At 40.4% G+C, this 25327-nt stretch overlaps 1 protein-coding gene across 1 annotated transcript in view; it reads right to left on the minus strand.

Moving 5' to 3' along the window:
• pdlim3a (PDZ and LIM domain 3a) overlaps positions 1–22295 on the minus strand; it is a 44742-nt gene extending 22447 nt beyond the window's left edge. The window contains exon 1 of the mRNA XM_052020097.1: positions 22059–22295. Coding sequence (XP_051876057.1) covers positions 22059–22151 — 93 coding nt within the window. The 5' untranslated portion in view covers positions 22152–22295. The remainder of the gene's footprint in view (positions 1–22058) is intronic.
• Between the last annotated feature and the right edge of the window lie 3032 nt (positions 22296–25327).

A 25327-nucleotide genomic window follows, 5' to 3' on the forward strand; every position in this document is an offset into this window, starting at 1 on the left:
ACAGTAAATGAATCAAGCTTGGCCATATTTATAACAGTGTAGGTATAGTAGCACAGTGGTTGGATTACTGGATTACTAGCCAGAGTTCTGAATCATTGATCCAGAGGTGAAAATTTAAAAGGTAGGTGGGAAATTCACATTCAAGTAATTTAAAAAAACATAACATTTAAAGAAAAGCTTGTCTCAAAATATGAAGCTACTGGAATGTCTCAAAAACCCATCTGAATCACTAATGTCATTCTTGCCCATCTGGCCTATATGTGACTCCATTCCTAACAATGTGGTTGACCCTTAACTGCCTCAGCTTAAGGTGATTTGAGATGGACCAAGTACTTATTCCATGTATAAGTATTATACATGCCCATTTATTCCATGCCCACATTCCATGAATGGATAAATTAATAAAAAGACAAGCTCACAGTGAATCCATCTTCTAACTGATGATAAAAGTTTAATGAATTATGCATTTCGATTCACATTTATTATATAGTGATCTAAAGTGAAAGATATTAATTGTTTCAAAGAATATATATCCCATTGTTAAGGACAAAAAGGAAGTTGAAAAGGGCAATGGAAGAATGCAAAGCATTCTAGATTTGAAGCCAATTTCAAAGACATCTCCATAGCAAACATCATAAAGATTGATGTAGTGATACCAGATTCTCTGCTGACCTAAAATTAGTCTGCAATGAATAAGTAAACATCCCACATTACCACTGACTAATTTAAAGATTTAGTGGAATAACGAAGAAAGCAAGATTAAGTTCAGAGGAGCTAAGAATGTTCCTCTTCCCCCCAACCACCATTATCACAAACCAAAAAATATTGTTTGGAACTAGCTAATCGTAGATAGGAGAACTTAAATACTGCTGCACGAAGCTTGAGGTAGATCCCAATTATTGATGCATTAAGGTCCAGTCTCCTTATCATATGTAAGATATTATTGTCTCCTTAGGGGTATAGAGGTAAGCAATGAAGATGTTTTGGACTTCAGGAATTTCTAATATAAGTAAAGTTTACGGACATTTTATTTTTGGACAACTAACTTGAAAGTGATCTAATTGCAGTTTTCGAGGTCTTGGAGTGCATTGACAAAATAAGCAGATTGTGAAGACTTTAAATACCAGAACATAGTCATTAACATTAGGACAGAGTCAAAAAATGAGCTCTGGTGGAATGTGTTGATTTACCCAGAGAGACTTGTGGAATGAATCACCAGTAAAGTGAACAGCTGAGACTGTGTATGCGTTTCTGGAGGGAATGGGGATTATCAGTTATGATAAGAAGCTGGAAAGACGAAGCCTGTTTTCTGATGTAGAAAACCAGCAACAACTGATGACCACAGAAAAATCGGCATTTCCTTTAAAAGCCTGACTGTCAAAAAAGAATTGAGATCATCCATGGCAAGAAACGACAGGGAGGTAGACTGAAAGTGTAATGGGAGACAATCCTTTTATCCCCAAGCTGTGGGTATACCATTTTAGTTTTGCACTTTTGCAGTGCAATTCATATTAAAATGTATTATTCTTCAGTGAAGCACTATCTTCTTTTATTTTGCTCCAAGGTATAGTAGAGTTAGAGATTACTGAAGGGGATTTTGAAGACAACAGGTTGATCTTTGAAGGTCCATGCTGTGTTTCTTTTCCTGAAATTTCTGACAATCGACTTGGACAATTACGAAGTCCATTTTCAATCTAAATCTCAGTATTTTTAAAAATAATTATATGAAACCGTTACCACTCCAACCCTATTCACCATAATATCTCCTATCCAATAAGATCCTCCACCTTGTCCATGTTCCCTCTTGACCCCCATGTCCTCTGATTCCCTTGGTATCCAACAATCTATCACTCTCTCCTTGACTGAGCATGCACAGCCCTTTGGATGGGGAATTCCAAAGGACCATAGTCTCTTCTCGTTGCTCCTAATGGCCAACCCGTTATCCTGAGATTATGCTGACAGTTCCACATGCTCCAGTTTGAGGACACATTCTGATAATCTCTTTCAGAACTTCATGTTCACAATGAAATCACCTTTCATTCTCCTGTGTCTAGGCCAACCTCTGCTCAAAGAATGACCTCCTAGAAATCTATCTAGTGAATGTACACCACTTTGCCTCATCCCAACCTTTTTCTAACCTTTTCATCTCAGGAGATTTCCTGAAGGAAAATTAACTTTTTTGATAGTTCATTGCAAGTGGGCATTTGTTTTGTATATTTTATGCAGACCAAAAAAAATTTGAGACTCTCAAAACAGATCATTTGTCATTGTACCTAATGTTATGACTGGGTCTCACTATTCACTGACCACACTCACAGCTTGGGTCTCCATTTATCCCACACTAACCTTAGTTGTATCCAGAAAGAAGTTGCTGGGTGAAAGCCTCTGGGACCTGGTTGGTAAGGCTCAAAGAGGCATTAGGGACTTGTGCCACTTAATTAGGCCCAATGGGTGGCCAAAACAAACTCTCCACAGAAATGTTGAGTCAGCATTTGACAAATTCAAAGTCTGATCCTCAGCTTTGCTGACTGGCAAAGTTGTTATTTCAATGATTCTAATGTCCCTGACATTAAAAAAATCAAAATGAAATAAACAATTAAAAATTATAAGCATGTAAAGCATCTTTGTAGAATTAAAGCATTACAGTAAACACGTAATTTTAAATGTTATAATTGAACTTTTTTCCTTGCAGACATTAAATCTCCATTTGGAATGTGTGGGGTGACAGATCCTTCATAACGTACAGTACAGGATCCTCAGTCAGGTTCCACATATAATCTCTGGGGCATTCCAGCCAGTTTATACTCCAGCAGTGGATGTCATGACTGATTTGCCAGCAGGAATCTGTCCGCAAGTTCAGGACTTGCATATTCAGATACCCATGCACAGTGGTCCCGAACTTGCTGACGTAAATGTGGGCATACACATGGAACTGTGGGGAAACCCAGCAAATTGCAGACCCCTGTTCCACCTCATGTTTGTGTGCATTGGTATGAGAAACTAAAGTCAGATTGATCCAACTGATATGATTCTGGCATGGTTCTGTCAGGCTGCATATCCATCCTCCAGCCGGTGTGGCTGTCGCACAGTCAACCTGATCTGACTGATATATACTATCACTAAGCTCAAGAGACGAGCTGCTTGTTCTGGCGTAAACAGCCTAAAGCATAGTTGGTTGTCATTTTGGATGATGGCTTTTCACAGGGATATCTTAGTCACATAGTGGCCTTTTGCGTTCTTTACAAAAAAATATATACACTGATCAAGCAAGTCATATTATAATGTATTATTCATCTGTTGAAAAGGACCATCTCTTTACCTCTGATTTAAAGAAGGCAAGTGACTCAGCCTTTTGAAACATTATATGGGTATACTTGGAATAGAGACCGGTGCACAGAAACCAATCATACTGCAGCTTATTCATGCCAATGGCATGAGAAGCCTCATTGCAATGAGACTTTCATAGTTTAGTTCTTGTGTAAACTTTAAATTTTGGAACTGTTATTCAGCAAAATAGGAATTTGTGCCAATGAGCCAGCAGCATTAAAGCTATTCTGTTCCTCTAAACTACTCCAAATCATTTGAACGTGTATAGTTTAAAATGATTTCAAAAATTACTTGAGCAATACAGAAAGTTGCCCCCTGCTTTTGCCTAAGAAAATGTATTTGCAAAGAGCCTGCTGATGCCAAATGATGGTCAAGATAGTAAAGGCCTTAATATAGAAAAATGTCATGGAAAGAAGGCCTGACTGTAGCTAACAAGGATGTTAAAGATACTGATATAAAGGCCAAGTCCATTGGATTCTGGAAATCTGAAATAACAGTATGCAGAGCAGTACTCAGCAGGTTAGGTAGCAGCTGTGGAGACATGATGACTTGCCACTCCCATGTACCAGAGACAAGGACACACTGGCAGAGTGAGCACCTGTCTTCACATGAATTACAGGCATCTTTTTGGTGCAGGTTGCCATTGACTCCATGTATGCTGCAGGGCAAATCCGACCTACAGCAGAACTGATGGTAATACCATTCTCCCAACATTCCTGATGTTCACCATGAATCATACCAATCCAGGGTGTATAAAAGGAAAGGGTAATCATGGTCATGGTTCCCCCCAGTAATCTTCCAAAACAAAGTAAACCATGAGGTTCTGGATATGTGTGAAACCACCATCCCATAGTGTTAAGGGTGAGCACTTTGGCCTTTCCAAAGTCCAGGAAATTTAAAGTCCTGCACACACCCCTGTGCAGATCAGTAACCTGCTTCACTTTCAATACCTTTGTTCTGCAACAGTCAACTATGCCAGCTACAGCTGAACTGCTGTGGAAAATCAGAGGGTGACTGCTTGGAGACAAGACTATCCGATGAAGGCTAGGTTGCTGAGTGGGGTATACTCATGAAAGTTATGGGACATGTGATGGAGCAGACCATTGGACTGGTGAAACAATGCTTTCTCTGCCTGGGTCACTCCAGAGAAGGCCTCCGTTAACTAGCAGTGCGGGTGTGAACTGCTGGTATTTACCAGCATGATTTGGGCCACTGTCTGCAATGTGCTGTGGGACATGCTGAAAAGGACATGAGAAGTATCAAAAAGTGAATGTCTTTCTTTTCTTCAGTGTTTAGTAATCCTAACCTTTACTAAAATCTTGGCTTCTAACTCTATTTATCTTATAAGAAATAATTATATAGCTTTACCATATAATCCCTTAAACCTGCTCTGAGAATCAAGATCATGACCAAACAAAGGAGAGGCTCTTGAATTGCTGTCTTTAAGTTATAAACATCCTGAAATGTCAGCTCCAGTTCAAATAGAAGACGTAAGGTAGTTCCATACATTATTGCTTCCAAGAACATTCAAGATCCTGCTACTTAATATTATTAGTTCCTTATAGATATTGCAATAATTAGACATTTTGGGAATAATAGAAAATGCCTTGTTGAAGCTTGCTTTCATTCAAAGCTCCGCTGCTTTTGTCCTTACTCCCATCAAATTCTGTTCATACATCATCCCTGTACTCACTGACCTATATTGTTTCCTGATCCAGCAATAAAACAAGCTTATATTTGAAGCCTCGCATTCACCCAACCCCTCAGCTCTATCACTTCTTCCAAACCTCAAAGATCTCCGTGCTCCTCCAGTTCTGGGCTCCTGTGCACTTACAATTTTTTCTGCCCACTCTACACTCAGTATTGCGAGGGGTGTCTTCAACTGTTAAGACTCTGATGTCAAGCATTCTCTTCATAAACCTTTACATCCCTTTTCTTCTTCCTGTAAGATCCTCCTTAAAACCAATCCCTTAATTGGTCTCACTGATACTTCAGTGTCAAATAAATCTGGTTAATTCTTCTGCACATCTCAATATATTACGGGCACTATTTAAATGTAACATTGCCATTATCCTGCAGGGTGCCTTCCACAGTGATAAATTGCAGGTTACTTAAATATAGATCAGAAAGCTTTCTTGAAGGCTGGGGTTCTCCTTTTACTAGAAAACATGCAAACTGCCTGATGACTGCAAGCGAAGGAGTATTCATTATATCCCCAGTTTAACTATCTCTTGATACACAGTTTTGGGGGAAAAATGCGTTACCTCTGCACCATTATCTCCCTAAATTATTTTTCCTATTTTAGTGATGTAGATCCGCTCAGCCACCAACAATGGATTTGCCTACAAGTTTGACTGAGTGATCATGATGTCTATAACACGTGTGGCCAGCTTTAGAGAAGGCACTGAATTGTTCAACTAAAAGGACTCTGGTCAAATTTTCAATCTTTGCCATTCATTGAAAACAATGATCAACATCAGTCATTTGTGTTAGGGGAAGAATGAATACACTAGTTGGGCTAGACCTCATCTTTCTGGATTTGACTGTAGCAAGCTGCAGTACTCATGTAGCAATGTACATCACTGGCAGTGCTTTCATTACTTTTAAATGTCCAGATCAATACAGCTATTTGCTATACAGCCCAATGATCTGACATCTGCAAATATACGATTCTTAACTAAATACCACAGTAGCTTCATGGATTTTGATCTGGATGCACTTGACTGCCCTTTTAACAGATTTCCTGAGGACATCTGTTCTTGTGACAGGTGCATGGAATCCCTATGGTTTTCCATATCAGATTTCCTGATCCACTGACGTGGGCTCAGTTTGTGGTGTGCACTTGGTTTCATGTAGAGCATTTATAACATAATCTCCAATGGACCAAATGGTTTCCATAAAACAGTAAGGTCAGAGTATAATCTTGAAATGTAGAAGGAAGCTCATTCCACTCTCTGGAAATCACAAAGCAAAACAAAACAGATTATGACACGATTCCATCAAAACCAGAAAGGAAATTATTTCAGTTTACTATTGACTGATCATTTGCTTGTAAACAGAGCAAAGACTTATCATAATTATTAAAGAATTTTAAAATTTACTTAACATTTCAAATATCTATAAATATAAACATATAACTAACACAGCAGCTCTTCAGTCACTTAAATGTTATTAGGATTACTTTGGTTTGAAAGGGCTTCTGTCAGCATAAAAAGCAGCAGCTCTCAAGGGCAATTAGGAATGCACAGTAAATGCAGGACATTCATGTCCTCATACCAGGGGCAAAAAATCCTATTAAAATTTTACAGGAAGGGGGAAAAATAGAGACAATTTAATAACAACATGTCAGTGAGTTGAACCTAATATGTATCGGAAACACAAGGAAGATATTAAAAATAAAGATTTTTTTTAAGGAGTATGCAAAACTACACTTACTTGAGCAGCATCTGTCGAAAGAGAAATAGAGTTACTGTTTTAGGCCGCAGACCGTTCTTCTGAGCTGGGAAAGTGAGCAAAAAAAGTTAGTATCAAGTTGCAGGGAGAGTAGGGAAAGAATGGATAGGAGAAAGGGTAAGGCCTGAGATGGCCTGTGGATGAGCCGTAATGTCCACAGGGCTACTCTGGCTTTACCCTATCAGAGATATTTCTTTTGTCCTATCCGTCCCTTCCTTACGCTCCTTCCATTTTAATGCTAACTTGTTTAGTCACTCGCCCAGTCTGACGAAGGAGTTTTAACCTGGAACATTAACTGTTTCTCCTTCCACATACATTGCCCCATCTGCTGAGTGTTTCCAGCATTTTCGTTTTTTATTTTGGATTTCCCACATCTACAGTTTTGATTTTCAAACACATACTTGGTTCTGTTTTGCCTTTTGGGGATCAAGAACTGGAAACATTGTGAAGTGCACTTATTTAGGTGATGATTTTTTTCTCATTCTTGGGTTTTTTGATGGCATTCTGAGGAAAACTAAATTAGGCTTAATAAGTTCTTAATTGTTTTTTTTGAGGACTATTTCATCAGAAAGCTTGGCAAACCATTTTCTCATTTGTTGGCAAATGTGGAACATACAATTTATATAAACCTTGTTAAAATACAATGCTTTGCTTGTTTGTAAAGTCATAATGAAAAACAGCCATGTCTTTTGTCAACTTGTAGATATTAACTTTATTTTTGGCTTCCTTCTTCAAAACATCAGAACAGATCAATAAAACTGTGGTTTTAAAATTGGGGTGTGCACTTCTTTCAGTGGAGGTCACAGGGAATTGATGAGGCTTTAATAAAATTTAACAAATTTAGATAGAAAGTTCACATACAAAATTAAAAATATACATGGTTTGTAGCTGCCACTAACAGTCGCAATCCTTAAAAGGACGGTTCCTCATGTGTGGATGTGGGGGCAAAGGGAAATGTACTTTACAAAATGTGAACAAAGTGGGTTTGGAAACACTGCTCTGAAACTATTTTATCAAGAAAGCACAATCTTCAAGTTTTCCTGTTCTACCCTCAAAGAGTAAGTGGCAGAGTATTGATGTTCGGATAGAGCCATCAAGGGCGAATATTTTTGGCACATTATTACAGAGATAGCAAAAACTGATCCATTTAAAGGCTGATTATGGGTTTTCTTAAAAGTGAAATCCTCCACCAAACTTTAGTTGCTGAAATGTACATTTAAATACAGAACAAGCAGTTTTATCTGGATCTCACTGTGTATTTTTAATGCAATCCTCTTGGACAGCAGAGTCCTGTGGTGTGCCTGCTACCCAACCAATGTCTATGTGATGTTTGAGTGCAAGAAAGCAAAGCTTAACTAAATTAAATAAATCCGAAATTACTAGAGAAGCCTAGTTGTGACAACAATAACCAGATTGTCATAAAGGCCTGTCTAGTTCACTAATGTCATTGAGGGAAGGAAATATTTCATCCTTACCCATTCTGGTCTACATGTGACTCCAGACCCACCGATGTTGTTGTTTCATAACTGACTCCTCCGATCAGGAACAATTGGGGATGGACAATACATGCAGGTATTTCCAACGATGTCCACATCTCATTAACAAATAATTACAAAAAAATACTGTAAAAGATTAGGCCATAAGCATATGTCACAATGACAAATCTTCTCACGCAATCCAAAAATGTGGAGAAACTGAAAGATTACTTTGCTCTGAAACCATTAGACACAGCTGAAAGCTATATGTTTAGGACAAGGAGCCAGAAACAGAGTTCATTATTTCATTAAATAACTAATCCTTTCATTGTAATTTTGACCATTTTTGGCATGTGGTTTGCGTAAAGATGAATATATTTTCTCTGTGCCAATGATCACTCAAAACCTTACATCTGAACTTGTCTGTAAAACTGCTGTATCAATAGAAATGACATCCAAGAAAGCTAGAGAATTTCATCCATCAAAAAACATTAGTAATGTTGCTTTCCATAGTCAGAGAATTTGAAGCAGAACAGTGAGATCAGTTTAGTCAGTTGTTACCATTGCAGTGGCCATCACTTATCACAGCCTTGACAGTTTGGAAAAGACAAGTGTTTTAGTTGCCAGAAGATCACATTTTGACAGCCTGATGATCCAAGGCCAAGACAAATAACAAAAATAATTTTGGTAAAAATTGAAAACAAAAACAACAGCAAACGCTTGTGATAACATATTTTGTTCCTTCATGTCACTTGGCTTTGAATAGAGTAGCTAAAAGGTTGGTTGGAATAATTAAGGTAATTCTCAAGAAGCTGGTATTGCAGGGATATCCAAAAGGTAGCAGGGAAGATCACCTGACCAATTTCCCCCCTGGCGTGTAAAACAACTCTACCATGGGGTATACTCCTTAAGAATTCTTGTTGAAGCAAAGACCACAAACATGCTTGAAACTCATTCAACCAAATTTGGCTTTTAGAGTTGAACAGAAACAATAGAGTCAAAAATGTTATGATGACACTAATGAGAAGGATTACAGTATCAAACAAAATGTGTGCAATTTAGTTTTAAGCATGGAATATGCTGTTACGTCCTTATCCACCTGTGTATTTATATTGTGATCCTATTGGACAGCAGAGTCATGCAGTGTGCCTACTTCTCAAAATAAAAGTAACATCACCACAGGCAGGTCCATAATCATTTATTCTGCATGTGGAGACTCAAGAGGAAAGTGCCTTCTTCAGGACTGCTTGTAGACCCTGCTCTACAACCAGTCCTGAAGAAGGCACTTTCCCTTTGTATCAGCTCCCATCCAACTTTACTCTTGACTTTTTCATCCCCTGGTAAACCTGCAAAGAATAGCCAATTTTAAACTAGTTCTAAATAGCTTGGGAAAGGCCCAAATACAGGTCCTCCCCAGATTATAAACACCCAATTTCTCAATAGCCCATGCATATGATGAAAATTTGGGAGACTGATGGGATGGATCTTCCGGCTGCTGTGGGGCTGCAGGTATCTTCTGCTTTGTGGGAACTTGGTTTGCAGCAAAATCATTGCATCTTGCAGAGAAAACTGAATGGTCGAGTTAAACACCCTGGTTTAACTACACTTTGCCCTTGGTTGGCCTATGTTTTTACTTAAATATATTGCTGGGCGTCTGCATTTCCGACTTGCAAACTGTTCGGGTTACGAGGGGCTGTCAGGAACGGAACCCTGCCATAACCTGGGGTGGACCTGTACCTCCACTGTGTTACTTGCTCGTCGTGTCTCTCTGCAGCCCATATCTGCCGGTGACAAACTTGAAGGCTGTTGTGGGTGCATTTCTCAACTTAATTCCTTGATGCCTTCTGCCAGCCTGCCCTGCCCATTGCTGAGTAAGTACTCATACTGAGATCCTTGCACTTAGCAAATTCATCAGTTGGATCTTTACATGCTCAATATTATTTTGATTAACCTAACATACATTCAATTTGCATCTGTGAAGCCACTGTAAAAGTGAAACATCATTAACTCTAAACTCTTGTTTCCCTCTCCATGGATGTTGCCTGACTTTCTGAGTGTTGCCAGCACTTTTTGTTTTTGTTTCAGATTTCCAGCATCTGTGGGTTTTTTTGGTGCCACTACAAGAATGCTGGGGGTGGAGTGGAGTGAAGTGGAGTGGAGTGGAGTAGAGTGGAGGGAAAGTGGATGGTGGGGTAGAAAGAGGCAGGCTCGAAGTGATACATTTCCCAACGGATGAAAAGGCACTTCAAAGTCTGGTCAACAGATTATAAATTTAGTTATTTCTTAGACTCAAGAATCACTTCAATGTTTCGAACTATTTTAAGTTATAGATATCCAGTGAATAACATACAATTTTGACAGAGTGGACTATCTTTGCATGACAAATTTCCTGCTACACTCATCTTACAATCTAATTATCTGAATATGTGTGAAGTGCATAAATCTCAAAATATCGTCCTGATGCAGAGTTTCGACCTGAAACGTCGACAATTCCTTTGCCCCCACAGATGCTGCTCGACCCATTGAGTTCCTCCAGCAGATTGCTTGTTGCTCCAGATTTCATCATGTCTCTCAGAATATCGTTTCATTATCCTTACATCTAAAATATCATCACCATTTGAACTTAAATAGAACCATTTTCATTTAAAATGAATATTTTGAAGTTAACATATTAATTTAAGCAGTCTATGTTCTGAAAAGGAGTCTTTTATCTAATGGAAACAAAATAATTGTTTTCTGATATGTGCAGTAAAGCACTGAGAATATCTTAGGCAAAATCAGTCCTCACCTTTGTCCCACATTCTTGTCATCTTGCTAGTGCTCATCACACTCACTTAATCTTTGGATCTCGATGATACTCTTCAGAACCTTTTCCCCCCTTTCATTCAGCTTAGAAGATCAAACTGATTTATGATGCAGGCTTAGTTCCTTGGTAGCTGTTTGCCACTCTGTCTTCTGCTGAGTTACCCCCCACTCTTCCTTTTTCAGATTTTTGCTTTCCACTGATTCACAATTTGTTACTGAAAAGTGGACAGTGAACTTTATTCCACATTGTTTCTTAAATGTATATTTAAATCTCAATGTTCCTCACAGAGCCAAAGCTGTATCATCTCTAAATGTATGCTATCAAGCTAATTGATCCAGGTAGTAATTTGTTTTACCATCTTGAGAAGGACAGGGCAGAATAGCTCATGAAAGAGATCTTTATGCAGGATTTACCCTGGAAATAAGGAAACTTTTCATGTTTGTGTCAGCTGCTCAGCCAGGCAAATGCTGGCAGAAGTTTATTATCTTTGTGAGACACCAGACCTGCTTTCCCTCCATGTAGGGTGCATTATTAACTTCTTCTAATTCACCTTCCAACCTTGTTGAAATTTTAATACTTAGAATGCACAGAATACCCTAACAGTCACAGTAGCTTGTGTTTTGCAATATTGACCTCACCCATTGCACTTACATTGAATTGTCATATGTTCCTTTGTGACACCTTTTTTTAAAGTTACCTCTTTATAACTAATATTCATTGACTCTGCCTCTGAAAATAAATTTCCCTGGCTGAGCATAATCCAGGATATTTCCCTAGTGAAGTAAGTGAAAGCGAAACACAAGTCAGACAGCTGAAGAGAGCTACCCTACTGTGTTCAAAGAACACCATATTTCACAGGCCATTGCCATGAGTAAAAGGTCAGTGAGTTTGACTGATTTGAATGGGGGATGGTGGTGGTGAGTGGGATAAACAATATTGAATTATATGCTTAGATCTTGTTTCACAGATAAGTGCTTTCCACCAAAGATCACCAGCATCATTATCATATGATTTTTGAGGTAGCACAATCTCAAGAACTTCTCATGCAAAAAAAAGGACAATAAATTCAAAATATTTATTGCAACTCAACAAGACTATTGCAATCATTTCTAGCTGAGCCAATGCATCACCAATAGCATGAAACATGTTGGTATTTTCAGAGACATTTCCCTAAGCTAAGATCAGCTAACACATTATAATCGTGGCTGCACTTCACAAGTATTTCATTGGCTGTAAAGCGCTTTGGAATGTCCCGAGATTGTTAAAGCCCCAACATAAATGCAAGACTTCCTTTCTTTTCTTTCACCTCAGCACAAACTGAAAACTAATCCTGGAGTCATTCTGCTCTGTACTCAGCATCTCCTTGGTTGGTTCAAAGACCCTGGACAATCACAACAAATACATTACTCCATTTGGTGTACCCAACCCTATGGGCTAATTTTTCAGTCATATAGAAAAGTGGATCTCTATTTAAATGGGCAACTAGTTCAGATATGACGATTGCCGAGTTGTAGGCAGCAAGAAGTTGGGGGAAAAATGTTTGTTATTGTTCTCAGATGTTATATTTGGGCACTGTGTCAGATACCATGTTTGGAGTTGGAGTTGTCTTAGGCTTTTGGCATTTGGTACATTTTTCACCCTTCCATTTATAGGTATAAGAGCCTCCTCAGGGTGGTTTGCAGCAGGGGGGATGTTTCATCCGGAAGAATGTCATCCCCAAAATAATTCCACTTTCAAGAGTGCTCTGCCTGACCAACTCCTGTTGGTGGTAAGGAGGTGAAATCCCTTCATCAGTGAAAACTGGGAGCAGATTTCTGTAATGAGAAGGCCACTTATTAAAGACAGTCCCACAAACTGAATTTTGCAGTGAAGCTTTTCCATTATCTGACTGCTGGGTTGGTGAAAGAAAAGGTTTTGCCCTTTAGTAATTTTTCTTGGTGGGAAATGGCTTTCCAACTTGAAAGGATGGATCTTGACCTTGTGTGAAAGAACAAAATGGAATGGAGTGGGTCAGAATCAGAATCAGAATCAGTTTCACTATCACTGACTTACATGTTGTGAAATGTGTTGTTTTGCAGCAGCAGTACAGTGCAAAAGCATAAAATTACTATAAATTACAAAATAAATAAAGAGTGCAAACAAAAGGAATAAAAGGATGTGAGATGGATCATGGCTGGTGACAGGACTGGGGAGGTCAAAGGCTTCCTTGGGCCTGGCAGAGCCTACTGGTCCTCTTAATCCACATATTGATGACTGCACAAATGGGGAAGTTGTTCTGTCCAATCTTGCCTATCTGTTCTGGGGCAATAGTTGTAATTGTAAATATTTCCGTTGACTTCAAGTGTTTTATACTTACACAAGCCAACACCCACCCAATATTGTCCTATTGTCCACCTCCCTTGGATTGGCAAGGCTGATTGGCCTTGATTTAATGCCACTGGAGAGAAGCAGAAGTGGAAGAGAAATCAATGCCAAGGGATATTTAAAATGGATCAGTTAAAACTCTGAAATCAGCAGAGCACAGTCAGGTACTTCAAAAAATTGTACAACTTGAGCTGCATATATTTGGTGATTAGTTTTATTTCTAAAAATATGCTAATATTTATAAAAATCACAACCAGCAATACTGAAAGACACATATTCAAAGTGAAAAATATACACTCAATATCACAGTCGGCTCAACTATGTTCTGCATCTTTCTTATTGGCTTTCACAAGTGCACACACTTGCTCTCGCCATTTTATTTTGCTGAGAATAAATAATATTAACTCTGAGCTGGGAGCCATTTTGCTGACAAAAGAATTTTGTGCAGAGTCAGTGGAGCAAAGATCGATAAAAGAAATAAATGAGCAGATTAGATGAGGATTTGATTTTAAGTTAAGCACCAAAACAACTACAGAGTGTTTCTGATTTGTTATATTGTACAACGGATCAAAGACCAAAAATATGTAAAATTCCCTGTTTGACTCAATTGCCCTCCCTCTTTGATATAAATATCATATTCTTGTAAGTACATGCTCCACAAACCTATTTATACTGTAGAGACCTGTGGAGAACAGGACATGCAAAATGACTCTGTACAAGTGGATACTTACCTACATTCAGCATCAGTTCGAAATGCTCTGATCTGGGGTCTATCCTCCAAAAGACTATGTTAGACCTGATACTACATGGGAAGAGATCCTAATAAGCTACGATAGAAATGCTGAGGACCATTTGAACAACTTAGTGCAGTTCCAAAAAGTGTTCAGGAGCAAGGATATTATGTTGGAGATTTGTGAAAGTGAAGGACAAAAGACATGGAGGATGTCCCAGAATCAAAGAAATATAGAAAGGAAGCCAATGCAAGAATAACCTGCAGAGTGGTTAAGATCAGGAACTCACTGCCTGGAAGGGTGGAGAAAGGGTCATCAAGAGGGTCTTCAAAAGGGAATTGGACAGGCACAGGGGAAATTAATTTGCAAAACTATTTCAAAAGAACAGATGTGACTGACAGATTGTTCCAAACAGTACATGAAAAGCCATAACAATTCTGTGCAGTAACAATTCTCAGATTCTATGCTTCCATGAAACCTGTAGAATAGAGTTTGAGAGAACCAGCACATTGACCATTAAGACAGCCATCTGATCAGGATCTAGTGATCACACATTCATACAAGAACCAAAGAGCTCCTTGCGGCAATTGATGGAGCCACTTTGCATCGAACATATTGGGTAGAACCACTGATCTCACCACCATGCCCAAGACCCAAACTGAACGTAAATAATTAGAGGGGCTCCACCCATTTCAATGGGGACTGGAACATTAAACCACACCAGTCACCTAAAATAGAGCAAGATGACATTGGAAAGGCATCCTCACAACACTCAGCTGGTGAAGTTTCTCACTGGTGTTAGGTGGTTCTAGACTGACTTCTAGTATAAAAATTAAAAGAATGAAGACATTGGAAATCTGATATAAAAATAGAAAATGCTGGAAACACTCAGCCAGTCAGGCAGCATCTTTGGAAAGTGAAAATAAGTTAACGTTTTATGTTGAAGACGCATTGTCAGAATTGGGAAAGAGAGAAAACAAGTTGGTCTTAAATTGCTGAGAGAGTGGGACTCAAAGCTAACTTGATTACTCTCTTACCCAGTTCTGAAAAAATGCCCTTAACATAAAATGTTAACTCAGTGTGCCAGACCTGAAATGTTAACTTAGTTTCTCCTTCCAGAGATGCTTTCCAGCATTTCCAGCATTTTCTGTTTTTAAGGCCTCGAGATGTGTCTGCCTTCTACTTCTAGTTAAAATGAAGGTGCCATTTTAGACACCATCCATTGGTATCTGATATTGATGAGGCAGGAGTAAGACTATAGGGAGGGATTGAGTCCTAAAATGGCAGAGCTCTGTGAAACAGCAACATTGTTTAATTTAAGTACAGATACAGAGCATACTTATTCTTTTCAATGCACGGGTGAATTTTTTTTCCATTTTAAGTTAATCGTAGCAACTCATTACAGCATAAAAATAGCTGACTATTACCTTGTAAGATAAAATGTTCACCCATTTTGCTCTCAAAATCTGAGATTTTCAGCTTTTTGTAAATTCTGCTATGGTTACTTAAATAGATTCAAAGACAATTTTTATTTATTGCTTATTCTAATTGGTACAACTCCATAACCTTATGTCAGATAAATAAAGCATGACCAAGTCAGTATCTATTATCTTCCTGATGTAAAGCCAAAGAATTTGCAATCCATCCTCAAAAATTATCCAAGCCAACTCACACTGACCAAGCTGGGCCAACAGACAGCCCAACTACACACAGGTCATGAACATTACTACCTCTGTAGTTAAGAGGCATACAGCACACCACTGTTTCTGGACCAGTAGTCCAGAAAATGTTATTTCAAAATCAGTACAACACTGAAGATGAAGTAGTTAGATTATTGTTAAGTTGCAGTTAGTTCACTCATCAAAGCATTCAAAATGTTTAAAGTGGCTCGGCAGGTGAGATTCGGGGAAGATATTTCTGCTTGATGAATAGTCAAGGACCAGACTGCACAGTTTCACATTAAGAGGTCATTTAGAACAGGGATGAAGAGCAATTTCTTCACTCAAAGTGTGATGAGCTTTCAGAACTCTTTACCCTCAAAGGTCAGTTAATGTGTTTGTTCAGAGCACAGATCGATAAACTTCTGGATATTAAGTGAATCAAAGGTTCTGGGGATTGTGCTGGAAAATGGTGTTGAGAGAGATGATCTAGCTAAGAGATACAAGGAACCAAATGGCCAACTCCTGCTCTTATTTCTTATGTTCTCATACCCTCTCAGGATCTGTTAATCTTGTCCAATTTGCCATATATGTGACTCCAGACCGACACTCAATTGTTGCCCTCTGAAACAGCCAAGCAAGGCATTTTAGTCATTTCAGGAAAAGCAGGGATTCCAGAGAAGGAATAAACAGAAACAATCTTACTGTTGTGAGAAAAAGCACTCTGCTGACTGAGGCAGTGCTCAATTAACATCCAAGTCCCATTACCATTTCTAGATGTGTGGGTAACACTAACTAACCTGTGACATAAATCTGCAGTCAGAAACAGTTACACTTATTCAAGCATCTGTAACACAAAGTCATGGATTTCATTGAAACCTCACTTAAAAGATAGTCAAACTATATTAGGCTTATGAACATCAAGGCAGACCATCTTGATTGATGGTGTCAGTTTCATTAAAACACTCATGTTAAAAAGTCCCAACTTTATTAAATGAGTAGTCACAAGTAGAGAGAAACATATAGGATTGCACAAAATGAAAAATGCAAGACATAATAGAATGACTGGTAATTAGGCGCCAGAGAAAGGTGACACTTTGCAGGCAGCTAGCAGCAATATAGTTTCATACTCGAGATTTGATCTTTTAAACCCAAAAACTGCAGTGGAAACTACCGCAGCAAGCAATGTACTTTTAAGCCATGTAAATAAATTAGCAAAACTAAGCAATACAATGACCACTCTGATCACTTTGCACTAAAATGGACTTTTCTTTTGTTCTAATTGTGTTGTTTTTCTTTTAAAAATCATGATTAATTTATGTTTTTCTTGTGAATGCTGCTTATATTATGCTATGTGCCTGTGATGCTGCTGTAAGTTTTTCATTGCACCTGTGCATACATGTACTTGTGCAGATGACAATAAACTTGATTTTTAAACTTTAGAGAGAGAGGTAGATTACAATCAGCCTGATCAGACAAAATATCAAAACAAACACTAAGAAAAATGAGCATTTATATAGTCTCTCTATCTGGCCTCAGGACATGGCTTGAATGTAGTCTGTAAGTAGTCACCAGTCTAACATAGGGAACGAAACAATCAATTTACACATAGCAAGTTCTCACAAACAGCAATAAAATAACCAGTGAATCAGTTTTAGTTATGTTGGTTAAGACATGTATCATAGCAGGATTTATTTTTTGAAATCGTGCCATGAGATCTTTAAGATCCACCTGAGAGCTTCCATTGTCAGCGTTGGGATTGTCCAAGCTATTCCCCTGCAAAATTGATGGGTATGAAATGGGTAGTATTGTAGCTCAAACAAAAGCAAAGCTTTGGATCTCTCCCCATAAGTACTGGAAGCAATTCTTTACGTGATCATATAATTGCTTATATAACCAAAGAACCAAGCTTATTCTATTAGTTCAGCCAAAGTTTAAAACAACAGCCCATGGTGGCTTTTCTTATTTAGTTAGGAAAAAAAGAAAGATCTTCTAAAGCGTAGGTTGGTTTATAAACTGGCATACACAAAAAAATTGTGACGGAAACAGAGAAAGAGAGGGGGAGACAGACAGTCTGAAAATGGATGCATATGAAACAGGCAGAAACAGAAAAAGAGTTAGAGAGAGGGAGAGGGGAAAGACAGAGAAAGAGGGAATGCTACCAAGGGGTGGGGGGTGGGGGAGAGAGGGAGAGGGAGGGGAGAGAGGGGGAGGGGGGAGAGAGGGGAGAGGGGGAGGGGGAGGGGGAGAGAGGGGAGAGAGAAAGAGAGTGATGCAGCAACAGACAGAAAGAGAGACACCTATGCATTTTCTCTCTCTCTCTCTCTCTCTCTCTCTCACACACACACACACACACACACACACACACACACACACACACACGCACACACACACAGTGTTCTAAATGTACTTGGTCATCACATGATAAATGAGTAACTTCATAATTATACATCAGCAATAAGATGCACCTAAATACCTCTGATCCCAGCTGAGCTTTATCTACAGGTCCCCAGTCAGCTGTCCATGTGATCTGTATAGTTGAAGAAAAAACCTGGCTGTTTCAGGCAGATTCCCTTGCCCAAAGAGAGGGCTGGAATTTCAGACAGCAGGAATGGAGAGGGAAGCCAGTGGTTAACTCACTCAGCTGATTTTAACTACCTTCTGGTACTGTTTCACCCAGTAACACAGAGTCAGAAACAAGACCAAAGCTGAGAATTAGTAGGAGAAGAGTGCAGCAAAAACTGGGATACAGGAGGGATTGTTTAAATAAACTACACTCTTTATGACTGAGGGAGGCCAACTAGTTCTTTAAAAGATATTTTGATGCAGAATCAGTTATTTATCATTTTCATCTGCAGTAGATATCTTGAGAATCAACAACACAAATTTTAGTTCTATTGTCTGAACATTATTTTGAGAGATTACAAAATTTGGCCTGAGTTGCCGGAATGTCTTGCAAACTTTCCATGAAACCAAATTCTGAAAGTATGTCTTAACTATTTCCATATTCTAAGCACTGAATAATTTGAACCAAATAATAATAATGGTAATAGTACTGGAATTTACTTCGCTGTGTATAACAGGATTTACCCATCATAAGGCTACAAGCTCATTTTAAGATTCATGTCTTTCAGTCAGAAATCTATCCATTCAAGACACATTCTAGAAACTTTAGCAAATAATATGACACTTCAGAGCAATATTCAGGAATTGCTGCATTGTCAAATGTACTCTCTGTGATAAGACGTTAAAACAGGGCATTTTCTTCTCTCACAGAGAAAAAAAATCCTACTAGAAGAGGTGGGAAGTTCTGGTGTTCTGGCCACCGTATTTCCCTCAATCAACAACAGACTATTTGGTATTTTGTGATTACTACTTGCAGGACTCTACTGTCTTTTAAATTGATTGGTATCAAAGAATCATAGAGCAGGAGAAAATGTTCTTCACCACTTAGTCTGATGATTTGAACAGGCTTATATCCAATCTCGTAACCTTGAAACCATTCCAATAAACATCCTTTGCACCCTCTTCAAGATCTTGATTTTGTTCCTAAAATGTTGTGCCCAGAATTGAAAGCAAAACTCTAGCAAGGATCTAACCAGCCATTTATAATGTTTGACAGACCTTCCTTATTATTCTCTGCTATGACTTGAATATTTACTTTAAAACAGTAGAGAGAGCGGATGGTGTTGGACATTGTGGAAGGGGAGTCTGACATTGCAAACTGATTTTTTTTGGGGGGGTGGTTATCAGTTCATGTAATGCACCAATTTGGGATTGTGGGGGCTGACATTGCAGTACTATAGGATGGGCTTTGGTTGGTGCTCATGGGTTGGGGTGTCCAAGCCAATACAGAAAAGAATCAAACCAGCTAAGGAAATATCACTCAAATCAGGTCATGACAAACACAAACACAGCCTTGTTGTCCTGCGAACATCTCCTTAATATCATTATGGTACGTGTCAGGAGTTGAAATGACTTGTTTACAAACCAGTCAAGCCTGCCATAATCGTACTCACAGAATCTTTGCTATTTGCTCACTTCTCAAATTTCTCCCTGGATATATGTTGTCCCATTGGCAAGGCAGGTTCACAATAGTTAGGGAATAATCATAAACAGTCAGGGGTGAGTGGCCTTTGGGATCTTCAGTATTGATTCTGGACTTCACAAAAACTCTTGGCACCAAGATAAACAGATCTCTTGCTGATTGTCACCCCTTGTCTCTTTCTCTCCATGAAGCACTACTCCTCCATATGGAATGTATGGCACAATGTACTTTGGATGAGGGACTTCCAACATCTGTCAACAAAAAAATCTATCCTCATCACTGACCAGGTAGCTAGGTTGTGAAGGACAAGGCTGCTGGGTTTGACTCATGGGAGGAAGTAATGGAATCAACAACAGGCTGAATCATATTAACCGTCCCCTCAACAATCAACCTGCTGCAGATAAATAGGTCCATGTCGGCATTGGTTGGAGTTTTTATCCACACAATCCTTGTTGAGACTCTCATCACAAAAGCCCTCCACTGTGCTAAATAGGATAGATTCAGAATTGATCAGCAGCTCAAATCTGAAGTCAGCAGATTTGTATTCTGCTGTAAACTGCAGCTTTGTGTCTTGGCATATTCCTCAGTTGACCATTATCCTCAGGCTAGATTTCCAGCCTAGTTCAGAGGGAGGTGAGAAGAGTATGCCAGAGTACCACAGGACATATCTAAAAGTGATTTGCCAACATGGTGAAGTTGTAACACAGGTCTGCATGTATGTTGAACATAGAAGGCAGTATTCTACAGACCGAGCTCGGAAATACCAAAGCAATGGAGCATATCAAAGCAATGCATCTGTCACATCCAGCAGACAATAAGCAATTAATGAGAGGAGTTTCCAAAAGCATCTAGTTCCTCAATGATGGCACATTAGAAGTAAAGACAAGACTGAACCAGAATGGAGAGTGTGCAATCCCCAGTTTCAGCAGTCAGCAGTTTCAGCTGGTCAAGCTATATGATGTTAAGAAATGGCTCAGAGAGTGGGATACAGCATGGCTGAGGGAGCCCAACAATGGCCAGGCTACAGTGCTGAAGATCCGTTCTTCAGAACTGGCGCTGTCTTGAGTCAAACCTGCTTCAGATCAGGTACAACCCTGGCACCTCTTGGTTATTTGGGAACTTGCCCATGAATGCCCAACTCCCTAGACATGCAGTTCTGACTGCCACTGTCCCCACCAACCCAGTCCCCATCATCAGCGGAGTGGTGAAAAGGGCCCTCTGAAGTACTAACATAGAGTTGTAGAGTAAATCAGCATGGAAACAGGCCCTTCAGGACCCAAATCATTCATGCCAACCACGGTGCCCACCAAGCCTATGCCATTTGCCCATATCCCTCTACAGCCCTCCTATCCATCCCTCTACAGCCCTCCTATCCATCCCTCTACAGCCCTCCTATCCATCCCTCTACAGCCCTCCTATCCATCCCTGTACAGCCCTCCTATCCATGTACTTATCCGAATGTTTTGTAAATGTTATTGTACCTGCCTCAACCACTTTCTCTGGCAGCTCATTCCATATACACATCACCCTCTTGGTGAAAAGGTTGCCCCTCAGGTTCCTATTAAATCTCCCCCCTCTCACCATAAACCTACCCTATCTAAGTTTTAGTTCCCCTTCCCTGGGGAAAAAAAGACTACGTGCGTTCACCCTATGTATACCCCTCATGTGGGGTTTTCTCGCCAATAACCCGCTCACTCAGGGATCGTGCTGGACAAAGACAAAGCAACGGTGAAATCCAATCTTTCACTCCATAGTCAACACCGTTGATGATGTTGGCGACTCAGAGAAACGCCATCAGTGCCATTTCAGCTGCTGGACATCGGTCATGGCGTCTCCTAGACTTTGTTTCGGATCCCCGCGGTTTGCGGTTGTTAGCTGCACTAAACGTTTAACATTGGATGGGTTATCATTACTGCAAAGTGTCGCTCCAGAAAAGTGAGCGCGCCACCTGAGTACACAGAAGTTTGATGGCTTCAGTGCATTTCGTCCGCCGAGAGCCTCGCCAACTCCATTTATGGAAAGGGGTTCGATGAATTTTAACTGAGCATTAAAGATTGCAGAGTAATGATCAGAAAACACTCCATTGATTGGGAAATGCTCGGAAACTGAAAGAGCCAAAATAGATCATTTCATGTTAAGTGAGACCAGGGTTGTAAATGCTGCTGCAGCCCGCATTGTCAAAGAGTCACAACTCACCCGAGAGACGGTCAGACTCTGGTTGAAATCAGCACCGCCGGTCAGCCTGAACCCCCAAGGGCCAGGACCTGTCAATATCACGTTTTGGGGCATCTTTTTGTTCTCCGGGTTGTGAGCCGGTGGAGGTCACTGCCCCTCTGAAGCGCTCCCGATTCTCCACTGCCACTCGGCTCAGGTTTAAATCGCCTCGCCTTTATTACCCACCCCACACTAGCACCGCCTCTGGGAACCGCTGCAAAGGTGCAAACTACAACGAGTGAGAGAGCGAGAGAGCCAGTGAGTGACAGGCTCGCTGCACCTCGCTCCCCTTCACCCCAATCGCTGTCATCAAACAGCAGCGTCCAGCCTTTTGCTCTTATTTGGTTTCAAGTTTAAAGTGCATTATGAAAACCTCCCACCACCCTCCTGCCGGATCCAGAACCTCCCTCATTCCACAGCCCCGGAATCTGGCAGGAGAAGAGAGGGCGTGAGTAAAACTGGAGATTTAAGCTGGGGTCGAGATGGAAAGCTGCTGATGGAGTGGCGACATTACTTTGAAACCATGAGTGACTAACGAGGCTCTCTTTCTGACTGACTGCATGGTGTAAGCTAATACCATAGCATCGCCCCGTTAGCAGGGCATTCATGGAAACACAACCCTCTGTGGGCATTTTTTCCAAGTTTTCATCAGCCCACTTTGCGAGAATATAAAGTGTGTCGAATACCCCAGCTCAGATTTAATGTCCATCCCAGCGACAAATTAAAAATGGAACAACTGAACAAATGTTAATAGGATGCAATAAAATCTTAATTCATGTTTGCACTAATAACAGACAAGTCATCTGATATGACAACTAATTAGAATAGTGCTTTCCCAAGATAACATCAAATCATAGGTCCTTCCCTGGAGTCTATTAGAATTTGCACCAAATTCAATTTCATTTCTGTTTGGAAATAATGCTCTCTTTCTGTCAATGACTATTCAAATGCTGATGGTTTGGTTGTGAGTGTGGTGTGCGGCCAGGGTCAGGACTGTGTGGCGAGAATGGGATCGGGATCAGGAACAACGGTGGTCAGTCTTTGACTCCATGAAAGAAACTCACTGTTTAGTGGCTAATTGATTGCTGTGCTGGTGAGCGATGCTTTATGATAATAACTTCAATGGAAGGAGGTAAAAGGGGGTGGGGGAGTGGCATTGTTAATCAGGGACAGCCGCGGAAAGGGAGGACGTCGTGGAGGGGTCGTTTACTGAGTCAGTGTGGGTGGAAGTCAGAAACAGGAAGGGAGTGATCACTCTATAGGGGGTATTCTATGGGCCCCCCAATAGCCACCAGGACACTAAGGAGCAGATAAGTAGGCAGATTTTGGAGAGGTGCAAAAATAACAGGGTTGTTGTCAGGAGAGACTGCAACTTCCCTAATATTGATTGGCACTTCCTTAGCGCAAAAGGTTTAGATGGGGCAGAATTTGTTAGGTGTGTCCAGTTTGGATTCCTGACACAGTATGTGGATAGGCCGACTAGAGGAGAGGCCATCCTGGATCTAGAACTAGGCAATGAACCTGGTCAGGTGACAGACCTCTCAGTGGGCAAGCATTTTGGGGATAGTGACCATAACTCCCTGACCTTTCGCATAGACATGGACAGGGATAGGAGCAGATAATATGGGAAAGTTTTTAATTGGGGGAGGGGGAATTATGGTGCTATTAGGCAGGAACTTGGAAGCATAAATTAGGAACAGATGTTCTCAGGGAAATGCACAGTAGAAATGTGGAGGCCGTTTAGGGACCACTTTCATGGTGTTCTGGATTGGTTTGTCCCACTGAGGCAGGGAAAGGATAGTAGGGTAAAGGAACCATAGTTGACAAGAAAGGTGAAATATTTAGTCAAGAGGAAGCATACTTAAGTTTTAGGAAGCAAAAATCAGGCAGGGCTCTTGAGAATTATAAGGTAGCCAGGAAGGAGCTTAAGAAGGGACTTAGGAGAACTAGAAGGGGACATGAGAAGGCCTTTGAGAGTAGAATTAAGGAAAGCCCCAAGGCATTCTACACATACATGAGGAATAGGCGGATGAATGAGGGTAGGACCACTCAGGGATAAAGGGGGAAACATGCTTGGAGGCAGAGGTGGTAGGGGAGGTCCTTAATGAATACTTTGCTTCACTATTCACCAGGGAGAGAGACTTTGATGAATGTGAGGTCAGCGTAGAACAGGCTAATGTGTTGGAGAATGTTGAGGTTAAGAAAGAGGTAGTGTTGGAGCTTCTGAAAAACATTAGGACAGATAAGTCCCTGGGACCCAACAGGATATACCCTAGGTTACTATGGGAGGCGAGGGAAGAGTTTGCTGGGGTGTTGACAATGATATTTGCATCCTCCCTGGCCACAGATATGGTACCAGAGGATCGGAGGGTGGCTAATGTTGTTCCTTTGTTCAAGGAAAGTAATAGGGATAATCCTGGGAATTATTGACCAGTGAGTCTTACGTCAGTGGTGGGCAAGCTATTGAAGAGGATTTTAGGGACAGGATTTACGAGCATTTGGAGAAGCATAGTCTTATTAGAGATACTCAGCGTGGCTTTGTGAGGGGCAGATTGTGCCTCACGGGCCTAATTGAGTTTTTTGAGGAGGTGACAAAACAAATAGATGAAGGTAGAGCGGTGGATGTGGTGTATATGGACTTTAGTAAAGCGTTTGACAAGGTTCCCCATGGTAGGCTCATCCAGAATCAAATGAGGCATGTCATCCATGGAGACTTTCAGCATGGATTTGGAATTGGCTTGCCCACAGAAGGCAGAGGTGGTAGTAGATGGAGAGTGTTCTGCCTGGAGGTCGGTGACCAGTGGTGTTCCACAGGGATCTGTTCTGGGATCCCTACTCTTTGTGATTTTTATAAGTGACTTGGATGAGAAAGTGGAGGGATGGGTTAGTAAGTTTGCAGATGACATCAGGTTGGAGGAGTTGTGGATAGTGTAGAAGGTTGTCATAGGTTACAAAAAGATATAGACAGGATGCAGTTGAGTGGAGAAGTGGCAGCTGGAGTTCATTCCAGAAAAGTGTGAAGTGATACACTTTGGAAGAATGAACATGAAGGCGGAGTACAAGGTTAATGGCAGTGTGTAGGAACAGAGGGATCTTGGGGTCCAAGTCCATAGATCCCTCAAAGTTGCCACGCAAGTTGATAGGGTGGTTAAGAAGGTGTATGGTGTGCTGACATTCATTAGTCGGGGGATTGAGTTCAAGAGCCGCAGGGTAATGTTGCAGCTCTATAAAACCCTGGTTAGACCACACTT

This window comes from Pristis pectinata, chromosome 7, assembly GCF_009764475.1.
Source record: "Pristis pectinata isolate sPriPec2 chromosome 7, sPriPec2.1.pri, whole genome shotgun sequence".
Taxonomy (NCBI): Eukaryota; Metazoa; Chordata; class Chondrichthyes; order Rhinopristiformes; family Pristidae; genus Pristis; species Pristis pectinata.